At 36.0% G+C, this 18,752-nt stretch overlaps 1 protein-coding gene across 12 annotated transcripts; it reads right to left on the bottom strand.

Moving 5' to 3' along the window:
- Nucleotides 1-606: 606 nt before the first annotated feature.
- Nucleotides 607-11,638, bottom strand: LOC306860927 (epidermal growth factor receptor kinase substrate 8-like protein 1). Of its 12 annotated transcripts, none has more exons than XM_079402958.1 (16): nt 11,589-11,638; nt 11,358-11,433; nt 11,201-11,238; nt 9,277-9,364; nt 8,814-8,872; nt 6,649-6,802; nt 6,468-6,556; nt 6,209-6,283; nt 5,817-5,965; nt 4,678-4,818; nt 4,480-4,588; nt 3,852-3,989; nt 3,638-3,767; nt 1,716-1,881; nt 1,499-1,631; nt 607-937 (listed from the first exon to the last, which is right to left on the bottom strand). In XM_079402958.1, exons 4-16 carry the CDS (start codon nt 9,362-9,364, stop codon nt 851-853), a joined length of 1,518 nt encoding a protein of 505 aa, XP_079259084.1. In that variant the 5' UTR covers nt 11,201-11,238; nt 11,358-11,433; nt 11,589-11,638; the 3' UTR covers nt 607-850. The 12 variants fall into 12 exon arrangements, with proteins under 12 accessions (XP_079259084.1, XP_079259086.1, XP_079259082.1 ...); XM_079402960.1 differs by having other exon boundaries at nt 11,358-11,410; XM_079402956.1 differs by having other exon boundaries at nt 11,201-11,433.
- Between the last annotated feature and the right edge of the window lie 7,114 nt (nt 11,639-18,752).

Genomic DNA, 18,752 nt, shown 5'->3' with positions numbered 1-18,752 from the left:
CCTGAGCGATACACGGGTCTAAATGAGATATTAACACATGATGGAGAGTTCAGCTCTTCTTAAACCACTGAGCGAGCATGGTTGTCAATGGCGTCCCATGGCTGTCCTGCTAAATAATAGTGCTTTCCTTGGTAGGGATTTTGATTCATATCAGCGATTTGATTCTTTTGAACCCGTTCACCAGAAAGATTTATTCAGATTCGTTCAGGGACCCTTTATTGTTTTTGTAAAAACAGATTAGTAAAAACCTGCAATCTAACTTTTGTTGATACTGAAAAGTTTAAAACCCTGTAGAAATACACATGTGCATCTCTTTTCCTTCCTAAGGGGGCATTTTTTTTTATGTTTTCAAACTTTACATTTTTATACAGTGTGGTATGCTGCCACTTGACCTCATTGCATTTTAAATTTATTTCATCAAGTCATGTCCAGTTATCATTTTTTTTTTTTTTGTGAAACTGCCCTGAACTTAATCAAACAATAAATAAATAAAAAATTATAAAATCACTTTCAGTTCATCAAACTAACAATAGAAAGGTGAGGTTGTGTGCAGTTGGATTATGGGGTATGATTATGATTAATAAAATATGAAAACCATTAAAATATGAATACCGTCAGTATTTTAATTAATTTTATTTATAATTAAAATACAATACATAAAGGAATATACAGGTTTGATTTCTATATGATGAGTGGTAATGATGAAATATATCTATTATCAATGACGTAAAACCAACAAATTTATGGTTAAATACCATTATGGTTAAAAATATCTTAATTCATGCCACACCTGTCTGTTAAAGCCTTAGCATAAATGGTTGTATGAATGTGTGAGCGAAAGTGATATCCATTAAAATTCTCCACCCTCTGCTTTCAGATCAACTTTCATCTTCTGTTTCTTCATTATGGCCTCCAGCTCAGTGACCTTCCGCTTATCCTGAAACAGAGTGATGAGAAGATAGACATGAAGAGAATCCTCATTTATTTCTGCTAATATCCTTCTGTTTGTTCAGTGATTTCAGTCACCTCAAACATTCACTGAGACAAATCAACTTTGAACAGTTTTGACACATGACTTTTATACTGTTAGTGAAAGTGCTTCTGTTTCGCCATATTTTAATTATTGACATATTGATGCAGCATTTTAAAATGCGTTTGCTTGAATGATCTAGATCAAGATTTCATTGTAATGAAATGTTCCTCATTTTAAGTCATAATGTTTTTTGTTTTAATATTTTAATTTATCAAAATCATAAAACTGTTTATTTCTGATCTTAAATTAAAGAGAGAGAGAACTTTGAAATTTTTTTCCCAATAAAGTTTTAAAGTGGTCTCAGACATCACCATAACAATGAACAGTAACTATCCCCAGTCGAAGCTGACTGACAGAAGAGCCCTTTTCTATTAATTGAGGTCTGACAACTGAAACTGCCAGAGGGGAAAATGAGAAGGCATGAGAGGTATTTTGTGAGAACATGTCTGGGAGTGAGTGATTTACCTCCAGCAGTGCTTTCTGCACCATGATCTGGCTGTAGACTCTGGTTCCCTCTTCTGGACAAACAGCACGCAGCTCCTCTTTATTCAGAGAGAAGAGCTGAGCTCCCGATAGGACACCCAGACTCTGTACAGTGCTGAGACACAGATAGAGATTACAACATGAGCAAAGGTCTTACATCAGTTTCAGTTCCAGACTGGGATGTGTGTATTTTACTCACTAATCATTGAAGCCTTTGGCCCTGAGCCACTCCTGAACCTCAGCTGGAGGGGAGTGATAGTCCAGCGGTGCGGTTGTCTCATTTGCTTTGTTAATTACCACTGGGCGTATCGATGCTGATTTACCATTGGCCAATCGTTGCAAGAGCTCATCATTCATCAAAAATACTGTTAACACATATAAATATTAGAGTAAGAAATCAAATAAAATATGCATTTTAAAAGTGGACATTTATGACATTCTCTGATGTGATGTATGTGACCCTGGACCACAAAACCAGTCATAAGTTTTCCATTGATGTATGGTTTGTGGACAATAATTGGCCGAGATACAACTATTTGAAAATCTGGAATCTGAGGGTGCAAAAAATCTAAATAATGAGAAAATCGCTTTTAAATCCCTTTTTTTTTTTTTTTTTTTTTAAAGTTGTCCAAATGAAGTCCTTAGCAATGCATATTGATTGAAAAATGTTGATTTAATTTTTTATATTTTGTTTTTATATATTTTGATATTTGCGGTAGGAAATTTACTAAATGGAACATGATCTTTACTTAATATCCTAATGATTTTTGGCATAAAAGAAAAATTTATAATTTTGACCCATACAATGTATTGTTGGCTATTGCTACAAATATTCCCGTGTTACATATGACTGGTTTTGTGGTCCAGGGTCACATATGAGGGATAATGTACAGTAAGTCAGTCATTATAAAAAAAAATCCCAGAGGGGTCTCATATCATTCAGTGTTGTTATTTTTCACGAAAACTATGAAATATAGTTTTTGTTAATAAAAATAAATATATGCATTAATTGAAAAGCATAAACTTAAAACACTGTTGCCTTGGCACCTAACTGCAATAAATGTTAGTGAAGTTGAAGTACTAAAATTCCAAATTTAAAACAGAAATAACAATGAATTAAAGCTATATATAAATAATTTAAAAACAAAAACTAACAAATTTCTTTGAATAAAAAAAATTAAAAATCTAATAATAAATGCTAAATTAAAATATGAATAAAAACTATAATAGTATATGAATAATACTAAAATAAAACTAGTATAATTCTGAGTTTATTTTATGATACTGATCAGATGTCTTAAAACAACCATTTACCAAATGCATAAATGCATACATATAAATAATACCTATTATTTAAAATCGATATTTATTACTGCTTACTATATAATAAATACTAATATTTGAATTTAATTAATATTAAGATATTAATTAATATTTAATGTAATAATTTAGTTATGTGAAGAGAAAATAATCCACAGAATGCTACATGATACTAGCAAATTGTTAAAAAAACATTTGCAAAAATGTTCAAACATACAGTTTAGTGGATATAGACATAGGCCATTTCTCAAACGGAAGGCTGCATCCTCCGGAGGTCGCATTTGTAGGCTGCATACGTCATAAAGAAGATCTTATTTTAGAATATTAACAGTTATAAATGTGACCATAATTCTTAGCTATGTGTAAATTGTTGTAATATGCTTTTGACTCGCAAATGTAATGCTCAGTTAACTGAAATAAACCAGGCTTGATGATGTATGCAGCCTACAAATGTGACCTCCGGAGGATGCAGCCTTCCGTTTAAGAAACGGCCATATTTGCCTGAAGAATGTTACAACTGACCAATCAAAATCAAGTATTCCAAAGAGTCAAATACGAATACTGGAGAAAAATCAGGCAGATGTTTATGAATAAAATGCAAAATAATTTTCAGAAGGACACAAAGCTGTTTTTTTGCTTGCATACAATACTGATAAATAATGCCTTCACCATCCTCCATAACCTTGAGGTATTTGACTTTTACTCCAGAAGCATTGTCTTTGTAATCATACTTTGAATAAAAGGCATTTATTAAATAGTTAGAAGTGACTAATTTAGAAATAATGTTGTAAGAAACAATACCTTTGTCTCCGTTGTCTCCAATTGGTGGCATACTGTGGGGGCGTGGATCAAGGTGGAAAGCATTTTTGCCTGTGGAACTGGGTAGAACACAGGAGACTCTGCCTCCCCCCGGGGGAGGAATAGGAACTTTCTATGAAAATATGATAGGAATTAGTTTATGAATTAGCATGTGGGTTTGTTGCTAGCTACATATGTGAGCGCATGATGCCTTTACCATGGACTGGTTGCGCATTACTACGTTGGACGTGTCAACTTCTGCGTGATTGATTGGCTCGAGGATATTATGTGAAACAAAACCAATTTGGCCGTATTCATTCTTACATTTCCACCATCGCTTTGATGACTCTAACACCTAAGACAGAGAGGATAAGACACAGAGACAGACAAAGGGTAAAAGGAGTGTTTGTCAATATTTAAAAAAAAAAATACGGTGGATAAGAACCCATCCTTATGTTGCTTGTCAACTTGACATTTTACATTTTAAATATTTTTATATAATAATACATATTTTAAATATTTTATATTATAATAACAATATTTTTTATAATAAAATATGTTCACCAAACTACTTTTTAATACTGTGAAATAATACATTTAAAAATTTAATTTGTTCCTGTTATAGTAAAGCTGAATTTTCAGCATCATTACTCCAGTCTTCAGTGTCACATGATCCTTCAGAAATCATTATGATATGCTGATTTGCCGCTCAAGAAGCATTAATTAAAAAAATCTTACTAACCCCAAACTTTTGAATAGTAGTGCACATGTGAATTAAAATAAGTACAAAATATAAATCAAAATGGAAAGGAAGCCGTGCTTGTGTGTATGTCAATGCAAGATACCTCCAAAGTTTCTCCATGTAATACTGAGAGTTCACTACTGTTTCGTGCCACAAAGTCATAACAACAACGGTACTGCCTTTCTTCATGAGGAGGCAGGGAGTATTCCATCCTAAACCAAAATCACACACACACACACACACACATAATGAAACAAAGTGGCATCGCAAAGACACACACAGCTGACTGGTCAATACTAACCCGTCATGTTCCTCCTGGTATACAGTTAGACGTGGGTCTACGGGGTCCTCGATGGGCTGTCCATGCATGTCTATGGCCATCGGCTGCCAACCATCCAGAAAGACAGGTTTGTATTGAGGCACAATCTCGCTGAGTTGAGAGCTGACAAACACACACTGGAGTTAACTAACCAACCTTTAGTTAAAGCCTTTCCTTTGCAAAATTGAGCACTTAGAGAATTTACACTTTTTATAATGTGCTTTTCCTTTCTTTTTGAAGCTCGTACAAACACTCCTTTCCCGTTAAATATAATACTACACCACCCTGCATCATATTTGCTAAATGAAATCCAATACTTGTTTCTTATTAATTTTGGGGTGCTGATTCCAAAAATAGTGCCTGTTTTGCTCTAGCATGTCACACTTTCTCAAAAAAATCGGAGCTTTTCATAGCATTTTGCTTTCATTAGCAGTTTGTAAGGTGAATAAGTCTTAGCCAATAATGACCAGACATGATTCCTATCTTCCTCTGAACCATGTTGCAACTACAGTATTTGTTCAATTCCCAGCCGACATGTATGAATGATTATGAAGACATTACTTTATGCCTATTCATGATTTCAAAGTTAGAATTACGACCTGTGACAGAAACAGAAAATGACATATTTTGTGAAAAAAACTTATTTGGTCATGTTTATGTAAAGTTATTTGACATTAAATGGAGTATTTGAACATATTTTTCCACTCCTTTGCAGATTGTAAGTTAAATGATATATTTTGAATACTAAATTCGACTAATTTTGTTATTTTAATAAGTGCATTAAGGCTGATATGTATTCACATTATTTAATTTATATTTTAGACAAAATTTTTATATATATATATATATATATATAGTTTAATTTTTTTAATATACATTTTATTTTTTTTGCATAATCAAATAAGGTAACATAAAGCCCTTTTTTTGTAAATCATATATATATTTTTTTTTTTTAAAGATGCAGTTTTCAGGTTTGGAACAATATTAGGGTGAGTAAATTTTTTTTTACAACTATCCATTTATAAGTGAGGTTCAAACTCAAAGCAGGAATCTGTTTGGCCATGTATTATATAATAGTATAATTTCCATTCAAATTTAAATACTATAATTTTGTTACTGACTATGGCACGGTCCAGTTTGGGCCGAGTGACTTCCACAGTGGTTTCTCTTGTTCATTAAGGTTCTGCTGTAGTAGGGAGATTGCTCCACTGGTCATAGCGGGGCTGGAGACTGTTGCTGCCAACTCAGGACCACCTGTGGTCTTTACCATCTGGTGAACACACAACAAATCTTATCCACCATATGGCAATTACATATTCATTCCTTACTTGGAAAAAGTAACCTCTGTTATCTTCTAAATTAAAGTTAGAGAAAGTTATTCCTATGTTGCCAATTCTGTGTTCTAATATTCTAATAGATTTTGAATTAGGCATATGAATGTTAGAGTTTGGGTGTGTTTCTCTGTATGTCTATTGTGTGTGTGTGTGTGTGTGTGTGTGTGTAATACTCTTACCAAGTGCAAAGGGATGAAGACATGGTGCAAGAGTTCTTCTGAGGTTGGCTCTGAGATTTTCATCTTCAGGCGATCCTACAACAAAGACACACACACGGGTCAAGCACAGCAGTTTTATCAAGTTCTTAAATATGTCATTTCTACTCTACTACCCAAGCAACCAAACAAAACTGCAAAACAATAACTGGAGAAAATATTCTCCAGGTTTGGGGGGATGCAATGCAAGATTTAGTAAGATTTGTCAAATTTATCACCTTACCAGAAGACAGAGAGAATATTTAATCTTCTGAAAAATATCCACAAACTCTTGTTCTGATGGCGGCATCACCCTTTGTGAGAGAGGGCCATCTATAAACATAGATGCTTTATGATTTACTATGTTTCTGAAGGTCTCTGATAAGCTTGTGAATAATGGAGATTATTGGGGGCATCTCTCTCACCATCCTGCTCTTTCTTCTTCTTTGTTTTCTTCTTTCCATTCTTCTTGCTGTTCTTTTTAATGCTCTGTTGCTCTAGAATGTTCTTAGCCTCTGCTGTCTCCTGCAGACGGGCCATGAAACGCTCCACATCAGCAAAACAGTGATTCACCAACTCCTACAAGAGCGGGATATGAAAAAAGAGTAAACTGTAAGGTTTTAAGCAATAAGTCCAGTTACGAAAACGCAGTGCTACACAGTAGTTCAAGCACTTTCATTAGTCTTTTCACTAAAACTAAAATACCAGTAACATCATCTTTTTCAGGTCAAGGCAGGTTGTCACAGGTTTTAAAGTGACATCTTACCCCATATACCCTAATAGTGGGGCCTGTTGTCATAAAATTGAATGTGCATTCCATGAACTGTACTTTTTTTTCTGAGCAACAATCTTGAAAATGATTGCAAAATATTTTAGGGTGTGTTTAAAACCTGTTAACGTTCACCAGAGCGACCTCGCACTGAACGATCTTTGTTTGCATGTGTCATTGTTTTCTAATAGAATAAATGAAACGGGACAAAGTTAATCTTGTCAAACTATATATCATTCTGAGGGTCTAAGCCTCAAGCATCGACGACAGATCGCTGTTTTTCGATGGAAAGCTTATAAGGAATGAGTGGCACAAATTTGCTACATTTGTGTAAGCAGTACACATCCAAACACGCAGAATAAAAAAGCAGTAACGTTACGTACCTTTATCATTGTAATAACGAGCCACAAACGCGTCCACTGCTGAAATCCCAGTTTAGTTAGAGAGGTAAGGGTCCACAGAACAACATCCCAGCGAGCACTTTTAGTCCAGCGAAACAATAACGTTGTAATAAGGATGAATATTCCTTTGTTTACGTTTCATTTCTTCAGAGAGTTATTGTTCGCGTCCGTTATGGAATAAATTACGCTCAAAAACAGCGTCTTGGTGGTAAAAAAAACAAAACGATGTTACAGCATACGGTTTTACAAAAATAATGAGACCGTCTACGGAAAAAAAAGTATCAGAAAAGCGGAATATAGATTATTTGAATTTGGCGCTCCCTCCTGCGAGCTCTGACGCGGGCTATGACGCTTCTGTCATCTGAGCGGGGCGTAACTTAGCGATCTGCTTTATCCATAAAAAACTTTTTTTTTTTTTCTTCTACATTTTTTATATGTGTGTGTGTGTATTGTGTGGGGAATGTGGCCGTGTCTGCATGATTATAATATGTATGGACGCACATCAGCGTGTTTATTAGCGACTCTATGACGGCTATCATTGTGATTCATTGATCAGCTATTATTGATTATATGGCCCATCTGTTTGATTATAATCTGAATGGAAGCACATCAGCGTGTGTTTACTGACTCTATGACCATGTCTGGCAATATCACTTCACGTCTGGCAGTGATATTTATCATTGTAATAACGAATAACGAAGAATACTTCAGTATACATACTATATACAAAGCATTTTTTTTCTATTTTTTTTCCTTTTTATTACTCAAATAATTATTTTTGTATTTTTTAGTGCTCAAATAAATCTGTCTATTATTTTATAATTGAAAAACTATGCAGGAACATGTATAATGACTAAAATAGCTTGTATAATTCTGCAATCCATTTGGTGGTTATTTTTCCTCAAACAGGGGGGAGGGGGGGACTATAAATAGTTTCAGAAAATATTGCAGGAATCTCATTTTTCATGGTATCTTCTTCAAATTTGAAATATGAACTCATGAGACCAGTGGCTTTCGATCCATTACTTTTCTGGATTGCTCCAGGACTTATTTCATGTATTTGTATATGAAATAAAAAAAACATTCAGTGTGGAAAAATATTTTTCAAGGCACGTCAGTGCCTATAACTTTTTATCTTTTTGAGCATTATCAACTCTGGATGATAGATAGTAAAGCCCAGAGTCTCTTCTTTCCAAAGATACCTAATTTGTTTGTGTAAGCACACTTTGTCACAAACTGTTACCATTTTAATTTAGGTAGGTTATTTTCACCTGCGAGGCCACAAATGGCAGTAAAGGTTAACAGGTTTAAACAACCTAAATTTAAACTATTTTTGGTCTCCTCTATTACAAAACTAAATTTGTCATTTTTCAGGTCTTCATTCTATTCAACAAGTGTCCTATTTAACAGTCATACTTACAACTTCTCTCTGCGCATGCATCAGATGTGTATCTGTTTTCACTCTGTCTCCTCCATTTACTAAGATAAGCAAATATTGAGCAATGAAATATAGTATTTATATATAAATATATATACATATACATGGGTATGACAGAGGTATTACAGTGTGAAGGTGGTTTATGAGGACACTGCCTATGTCCCCATAATTCAAAAGGCTTAAAAACATACTAAATTATTATTATATTTTTTAATCTAAAAATGCAGAAGGTTTTCTGTAAGTGGTATAGGTTTAGGTGTAGGTCAATAGAAAATACAGTTTGTTCTGTATAAAAACCATTATGCCTATGGAGAGTCCCCATAAACCACCAATACAAACGTGTGTGTGTGTGTGTGTGTAAACTTACATAAATAGTCAAAAATATGTATCGTCAATACGTATACATTTAATAAAACAGACAAACAGAAAATAGACGTATACACACTTGCATTTACACCTTTGGGATGTGAGTTAGCAGCTGTGTCGTTTGTAGACTTAGACTGTCTCCTGGGGATAACTTGGGGAGCAGCCATCTTAGCGAAATAATGAAAATGGAAAAGACAAAAAACAAAGGAAGTTATATAGACAGTGATAACAATTCCTGTCATCCAATTGACATCTTCACCTGCTCACACACAGTCAATGTCAGGTCTGGTTTGGCTCAACACTGATGAGTCACAAGAACAACAAAACCATGGAAAGCTTGGACAGGTATGTGGCTTTTTAAATGTATTTAAGAGAACAAATAATGTCTGAATTTTTAAATCTACTTAAATTTTATCTGCAGTTCCTTGGTCACCACTTTACGTGGGACTAAACTTTCAGTTAAACAGCATTATGCAACCACAACCCAATTATCAAAGAGGATGATTGAGTAGTGGACTATTGGGGAGAAAACATCAGAAACTGAAGACAGAATTTCATTTAACTGAGCTGGCAGGCAGACAAAGAAGTGAGACTACTATGCCAAGGAGCCTGAGAGAATCTCTTTATATTGTTTGATGCTTTAGGACTTGGGCTGCCACAACTCCCTATAATTAAGACACGCCTGTTCAGATTTTTATTTTGCCAAACAATCTCAATGAATGGAATTTTTTTTTGCAAATCTGGTCTTGGCAGGATTGCTTGAGAGTTTCACTCCTTTGTTATTTAAGACTCTGGGATAGAGAAGGTTGACATTCCACACATAACCAATACATTACTGCACATTAGCTCAGTCACAGCTATGGCCTCCAACTAGCAGAAACCAAGAAGCGTTTGTCAGATCTTTACGATCAATTAGGCTAGCGTCTTAGTTGTGGGGGTACACCAGAGCTGTTACAGTGTCTCTTAATATTTCTTTTCAGGATGTTAACAGTTCAAAAAAACAATAAGAATAGTCATTAAAAATTTACAATTCAACTTTTACAGATGGATTTCAAAGTCTGAGACCACTTGTTAAAAATGATGTTCTTATTTTCCTGTTTTAAATAAATAAATAAATGCCATATCTCCACAGCCCTATATAGGACAAGCAGTTTGCAAAATTTATGAATGGTTGGAAATAAATAAATGAAAAGATATAGATTATAAACCGCATAACAGGTTTGTGCAAAAATTAGTGATCATGTTCTACAGCATGATTTGAGATGATCCATAGAGCATTGTATGCTTCAGTGGAGACAAGAACATCTTACTGTCTATACAAAATGGCACGATCTATAAGTCATGATCAATGTCACGAATGTAGTTATTTGATTAGTGACCTAGAAATAGTGTAGAATCTAAAACATTTGTTTTCCATTTCATGTCATAATAATTCTTAAATTAATGTTTGAAATGTTTCAAAATCCTAATCCTTTTTATTTCAAGGTTTAGATTAGATATTGAATCCCTGGTTTCCAACGTGGTCTCAGATTTTTGGACCCTGACTATATTCCTGAAAACTGCAAGTAGAAATTTCCAAGAACCCACCAAAATCGCCATGTCAAAATCATTGCATTTACTAAACACTCTTGTGTTGTTTAGGAGGAGTGGCAGCATCTATGGCCAGGATTTCCAACACAGCTGCTATTATTAGCAGAGATCTATTCAATGACTTGTTTGAATTCACACTGTCATGTCATTGTATCGCCGAAGAATAGGTACAAGGCACAAAATATAGCTCTTAGATATGAGATTACAATGCGTTGAACATTGCTATAGACGAGTGAATACTTTTCAATCCTTCAGGGGAAAGCATTCGTTACCAATGTGCATCGTAACTAGCATCTGCATTTGACCATAAAATCATAATATACACCTGTTGCCTAAATTGCTAGTATTAATATAAAGTGTCAATTTCCATGGCATTAATATAAAGATTTAAATGTTTGGTTTAAAAGTCTTACTGTGTGTTAGATGTGTGCACCTCCTTCTGTCATATCTTCTGTTTACACCGAATAGAGAAATGCAAGAACAAGAAAAACAAGTTGATCTGTTTAACTTGAAGAAAGCCTGGACTCCCTCTCTCTCTCCTGAGTTTCAGCGTATGAAGAGCATAGAAACCTGGGTGGAAGTGTGTTAATACATTCTGATGACTGCATTCCTCTTACATTCCTCTGTGAGACAATAAACACAAGATCTTCACAGAGATAAGATTTTTATAAGAAACTTTGAGAAGCCCAATATAGATTATAGAATATATATATATATATATATATATATACATATATAAAGTGTAAAACACCACATAAACATATGTATTCACACATAAAGACACATAAATTGAATACTCACAGAGCCACAGAGTCTTCGGCAGTGCATCGGTCACTGCTTCAGTGCAGTGTGTTCAGGCTAAGCTTGTTTGTCTAGATCTGTCATTCTTCTCATGCCCTCCCACTTTCTTTCTTTTTTTTTCTCTTCCACTGATCCTGTCACTCAAAGGTGTAAAGAAATGCTGTTACCTCAGTGTTTAAGCTATTTGAAGTACTTCATAAGTCTAGGTCAATTTATGCAGTGTTTGCTGTCAGCACCCAATACATTTAGAGTGATATTATCTTACTGCAAAGCTTTTGATGCAGATATTGTATTTGTATTAGTCATATATAATTGTATTAGTAATATATAATGCTTTGCTTTTTAAACAATTCTATCTCATTGTTATGAAATATGTATTATTCTTATGAAACTCTGTAACTTGCTCAGTTGTTGGAAATTGTGCAAAACTATCTATTTATTATTCATGCTAAAAATAAGGACATCTATTATTAGATATTAGGTATAGAAGAGGTATAGAATGTATATAGAAGAATTTCTCAAAAGTAAATAATGAACATACACTCCCAGTGATTGTGTCATTTTGATATGAATTCTGTCTGTTGCCTCAGACGCTTTGCCAAGTAAATGCTGTTCATCCTACCAGGAAACGTGAATCAAGTTTCACAAGACACTTTTTGTACCTGCATTTCCTCTTTCCTCTCATTCAAAGTGCTACACTGTATGAATCTGCATTTTGAATCTTTACAGTGACCATTAATTAAACACTTAGTCTGCAGTCTCTAAGTAGATTTGTAGATGCACAACTTTTTATAAAGTTAAAAATGCGAATAGCGAACAGGTTGAGTGAATGATTCAATGATTCACTCAAAAAGACATGCTTATCTCCACCTACAGTGGAAACATGCAGAATTTATTAGGCCAGCAAACAGGATATGATGTCACACTCCGTGGCTTTTGTTCATACATTTATTAGACTGTGGCAAGTACAGTCTTTCATCAATTCCATTTTCAGAACTGGGTATTAACTTATTACATGTCATCTGGATTGCATAATCAGATTCCAAAAATTAAGTACTTGTAATTAGATTAAATTATATTTTAAAATACTCAGACTTGTCAGCAGATAGACACAGGACACAGAGGTAAGTGCAATACAATCAACAGGTTTATTGAGAAGCAGCAGAGGGGAATGAGATGAGCAGAATGTCCAGGTAAGCAGGCGGGGAATGGAAATGTCTCTAGAGGCTTATCTGAGGGTGAATGTCCTTTTTCCTTTTCCAGGGGATCCGGAGGTAACAGTGGAGCGTGGAGACGGTGGAGAACTGGAGCGGTGGAGAACAGGGATAGGAACACTGGAGCAACTGGTAAGCCAAGTAAATTATTTCAGGTTTAAGAAGTATTTCAACATTGCGTCAGCTACTGACGAACACATACATTTTTATTTAAATTAACACTCAGGGAGATATTTAACCACTATAGCTTTGAAAGGCTTTTTTCTTTCAAATCCATTAAAATGCACAAATTCACGTTATTTCTTAAGTTATTCAGGCATGTCTTGGTACACTTGTATAGTTTGTGGCCCTGAACATTATCAGAGATGTCTAGAGGTTTTACCAAATGTTGTCTGTGATACATTTGCATGTGTAAATTAAGTCAAGTTGGTTGCCTGATTTGTTAGTGCTTGTGATGGTAAGCCATTTCAGATCGAATGGAGTGGAAGTGGAAGTCTACAGTTGTAAGGCTTTTCAAGATGCATTTCGAAGTCACCAAAGACTACAAGTGAACTGCCATCCAAAGAGAATGAGGATAGCAGCCCATCCAGCTCCTCTATAAAGGTGCCCAGTTGACCAGGAAGGCGATAAATCATTACAATATGAAGTTTAACAGGAGCTGTTACCATAATAGCATGACACTCAAAATAATTTTTATTGCATAGGGAAGAGTGGGTTGAGTATTTCCAATTATTAGAAATGAGAAGACCAGTTACCTTCCAACCTGACGGGGGGTGTGAGAGAAAGGGAAGTTGTTAGAGAGAATAGCAGGGGTTGTAGAGTCTTCTTGACAAATCTAGGTCTCAGTCAAGCCGAAGATAAGTGTAGATTGAGAAGCAATGGCCAGAATGAAGTTTGCTGACAGCTGACTCACAATTCAAGAGACCAACAGAAAATGACAGAGGTGCAGCAGAAGAGGTGCAGATAGGACGCAGGTTAGCAAGATTTCATTGCTGTCTGCGTGTGATGTTACAGCATTGTTGAGAGAGAACAAGAATGCATTGGAAACATACTACCCTCTACCCGACTCTGCCTGAGAGGTAAGGAAAAATACACTATGTTTCTCCAGTTAGGTAAGCACATTTTAGTAAGACAAAACACCATGAACATTCATACGTGAACACCATGAACAGGCCTACGGATAAGCCCAATTTATTTGCCTTTCTATTATGATTTATACCAGCTTATGAAAGTGATCTGAATGTTGTATTAAGTTGACATCCAGCCAGAGTTGTTGGCAGTAATCACATGCAAGTGAAGATGGATGAACCCAGCAACTAGACAATTAGTATCAATCAGAATCCACGATGACCACATTATATTAAAAGTCTGTAAGATTGACATTTGATTTATTCCATAAAAAAATGATTATCTAAATAGGTTATGCAGCTTAATACTGTAAAGGGTCTGCATGAAAAAGGTCCAAAATAAACCTATGCACAAAACCTATATAAACGAATTAACAAAAAAATGATTGCAGTAAAAATAATTGTAATCTTTTAATAAACATGATTTACGAGATGAAGATGATATGAAAAGTTTTTTGAAAAGTCCGTATATGAGCATTAGTGGGACTGAAGTTGTCAGAATAAACCCGAAATACACGTCGTTGTTGTCATGTGGTGAATTTGGCCAATTGTGAAACAGCTGTGTCGTCATCAGCGCTCCCGCAGTCGCTCTGGAGAAATTGCGCCGGCTGGTTCAGCCGGCTGCTCTCGAAACGATATCGCGGAACTTTGATGCCACACGTGACAGTGACGTGTGGTCGGCGCCGGTTCAAGTCGGACTAAATTTCTAACCGGCATGCACTGCTTCAAGTCAGCCGCCGATCGGTCTGCCAAGTGCTGCATGAAGTCGAACGCACCTAATGTGTATGGTAATTACTTGATTGATTGTTTGGCATCAAGCCAGTATTTAAGTCATGTGATGTGTTGCCGTGTGTGGTGTATTTGAAGTAATGTGTATGGTAATTACTTGATTGATTGTTTGGCATCAAGCCAGTATTTAAGTCATGTAATGTGTTGCAGTGTATGACGGATGTGTTCACCGAAGTAAAGTATGTTGATGGCATTGGTTGGTGGTTTGCTTCGTTAATATATAACATAAACCGGCGACGAGGAAAAGTTATGTGAATGTGAAGAAGTATGGCCCAAATTGGAAGACTGGATGAGTATAAACCAGAAAATGAATCCTGGGGCCCATTTCAATAAGGAGGTTCAACCAACTCTGAGTTTAAACTTGAACTCTGAGTTGACTTACTCTGAGATGGGAAACTCTGAGTTTTCGGTTACAGAACAGCTGAACTGAGTTAGTTTACTCAACTCTAAGTAGGTTGACTCTGAGTTAAGCGCGTGCACCACGACTATGAAAAGTCATGATCAGCGGAGCACCGAAATTACGATTCACCATGGCAACAGCTCCCGCCAAAAAGACGTCAGCGCGCGTACCTCCGTCAATGCGTAACATTAATTCTTAATAACTGTCTATAACTTAATAACTGTTATAATATCTGAGGTGAAAACTGTAAATTATTGAACTAATATTCTTCTACCATTTTAATGGTATCTCATGGCCACAAAAAAAAAAAAATGAAAAAGACTGAAAAAGAAACAGGAACATGGCAGCAGCTAAAAATGAAGTATAAAAACACAATTGAATCAAGGTAAAGCTTTAAACATGAAAGGTTCATGGGTGTGGGCTAAATGACTTTACAGACATTTGACATTAAATATCATTCAGTGTCTATTTCAATGCGCTGCAGCTTTTTCCACATAGTCTAACACTCTTTTCACAAAATTAAATATGCTCTAATCCAACCTGTTACATTTCTTAATTAGAGTAATAAAATTAACTACTGACAAGAAGGCAGAGGGAGAACCTGGACCAGCACCACTGACAGATGAAGAGGAGATGGTCAAGTATTGGAAGAATTCTAAAATCCAAAAGTAAAAATAATAACTTTTGCTTTTGTATTAGGAAATAAAGATGACCAAAAAATTTTAATAATTTGCTTATTTAACAGCTGTAGTGGTGGTTATGGCTCGTATACCCCTCCACCTGGCATCCTTCCAATTCATACAGTAATCATGCTTGTCATCAATGCATCCAACCACACTGGAAATCCTGAAGGAAATTCTGATTATTTCGGGTTACTTCCACAGGTCACAGAAAGATGTTATCAAGTGAACATCATTTATCAGATTAGCCTCATTTAAACCCATTACTACACCATTGACCTACAGTCCTGTGATACTCCTCTTTGATGGATTTGTGCCCAGGAAAAAATTCCCAGAAAGAGCGTGAGAGCGATGCACACTTTACTTAAAATCTGCATATCTTATAATGTGCTCTGCATCTCCGATGTTTAAAAGAAAACTACCATTTCTTAACATGCATGGTACCGCTCAAATAAATATGCACATGAATACGGTGTAAAAAAAATTATAATAACATAAATAATAGGCTATAAGGTATTTAGTCTTGTTTCCATGAAGGAAAAAAAATAATTAAAATATTATTTTATTTTCCAAATTTTGCGGCGTGAATGAATGAATGAGGTATTAAAACATCGCTTACACTTTAAAAAGGGGGAGGAGACCGAAAGAAACTCTGGGTTAACCAAAGAAAACCTGCTCCCGACCAGGTTAGGTTCACAGAGTAAGTTACCATGGTAACTGACTCTGAGTATAAGTTCCTCTCTTCCAGAAACGGGCTTGACTTACCCTGCTTTCCCGGGTTTGACAAACCTCCCATTTTGAAACGGAAAACCCAGAGTTTCCCTGATTTCAGGGTTAACATACTCAGAGTTTTCACTTAACCTCTTTTCTGAAACGGGCCCCTGGTCTGCATATATCGAGCGAGTGGAACTGTTCATGATTGCTAATGATGTGGATGATGCGAAGCAAGTAGCGACGTTGCTTAGTGTTATGGGAGCTTCTACGTATGGATTGGTACGGAATCTGGTTCAACCTCAAAAACCAAAGGATAAAACTTTTAAAGAAATTGTTAGTATCCTGCAGACCCATTTTGAACCAAAGCCATTGATAATCACTGAACGCTTCCGATTTCAGCGTTGTGTACAAAAATCCCATGAAACGGTGTCCCAGTATATTGCTGAACTCAAACAATGTGCGTCGAAATGTGATTTTGGTACAAGTTTGGATGAATCCTTACGTGATCGCTTTGTGAGCGGAATTCAAAGTGAAGCATGCCAACGGAGATTGCTTTCGGAGGACGCGCTCACTTTTGTACGCGCATGTGAAATTGCTCTTAGCCTGGAAACAGCTGATCGGGACACGCAACAGCTGAGGAAAAGAGATGATTCAGTGACAACGGTGCATAAGGTAAATGAAAAAATGATCCACCACCAGAGATATGCATGCTATCGTTGTAAAGGCAGAAATCATAATGCCCAGGAATGTTATTTTAAGAATGCTAAATGCCATCATTGTGGGAATACGGGCCATATAAAAAAAAGCGTGCAGAGTAAAAGAGAAGTCACATGTGAATAAATCTCAGGAGCAACAGAATAGGCATAAAACTACGGCCTATATGTATGCTGAGGAGCCAGAATTGGAAATGTTCTCACTGTTAAGTGATACGGAAAAACAAAAGTTCCAGGTGAATTTTACTGTGAATCAGCAGGATTTATTGATGGAAGTTGATACAGGAGCGGCTGTGAGTATTATTTCACATGCAAGATATAAGCAGTTATTCGCTCATGTGCCACTGGAGGGAGCTCGAGTAAAGTTAAAAACGTATACAGGTGAAAACTTTCCAGTTTTGGGCCAATTCACAGTTACTGTGCAATATGAAGACCAAGTAAATGAGTTGCCGCTAATTGTAGTGGAAGGAAATGGACCAAATTTGTGTGGTAGGAATTGGCTCCAGAAAGTTAAGTTGAATTGGAAAGAAGTTCGATATGTGAGTCAAACTAAACAGCCTGGGTCTATTCAAGAAGTGCTTGAGAAATATAGTGAAGTTTTTAAGAATGAATTAGGCACTCTAAAGGACATTAAAGCTACAATTTCAGTGAAACCAGATGTTTCGCCTAAATTTTATAAAAGTCGCCCTCTACCTTTTGTTATGAAGGAACGTGTGGAGAAAGAAATTGATCGATTGGAGGAAGCAAATATTATATCTCCAGTCAAATTTAGTGAGTGGGCTGCTCCAGTCGTCCCAGTCGATTAAAAAGGATTCTACAATTCGTTTATGTGGGGATTATAAAGTCACCGTTAATCAAGCTGGACAAGGTGAGGGCTATTCAAGATGCACCAGCACCTGCCAATGTGAAAGAACTACGAGCCTTTTTAGGCCTGGTAAATTATTATGGACGCTTTGTTTGTACCACACCAGAGCACCGTGCTTGCTCCACTGTATAGGCAGTTGAAAGAGCAAGTGGTTTGGCAGTGGGGAAAGAAAAAACAATGTGCTTTTGATGAGTGCAAAGAGCTGTTGACCAGCGACAAAGTGTTAGTGCACTATGATCCTCAGTTATCTTTGACTTTGGGATGTGATGCTTCAGCTTATGGAATTGGTGCAGTGCTGCAGCATACGATGCCAAATGGTGAGGAACATCCTATTGCATATGCTTCCCGTACCTTGTCTCCTGCGGAAAATAAATATTCACAAATTGAGAAAGAAGCATTGAGTGTCATTTATGGAGTTAAGAAGTTCCATCAATATCTGTGGGGAAGATCATTTAATTTGATGACTGATCATAAACCTTTAGTGACTTTGTTTGGAGAACATGCGCACTTCCCAACGATGGCTGCGGCTCGCATTCAGCGTTGGGCTATTATTTTGTCAGCTTATGATTACCACATTTGTTATCGTAAGTCGGAAAATCATGGAAATGCTGATGGCTTGTCAAGAATTCCTTTGCCTGAAATTACGGATGGGGGCACAGAAG

This window comes from Barbus barbus (assembly GCF_936440315.1).
Source record: "Barbus barbus genome assembly, chromosome: 4".
Lineage (NCBI taxonomy): Eukaryota > Metazoa > Chordata > Actinopteri > Cypriniformes > Cyprinidae > Barbus > Barbus barbus.
This window is presented reverse-complemented; position numbering and strand designations above follow the sequence as displayed.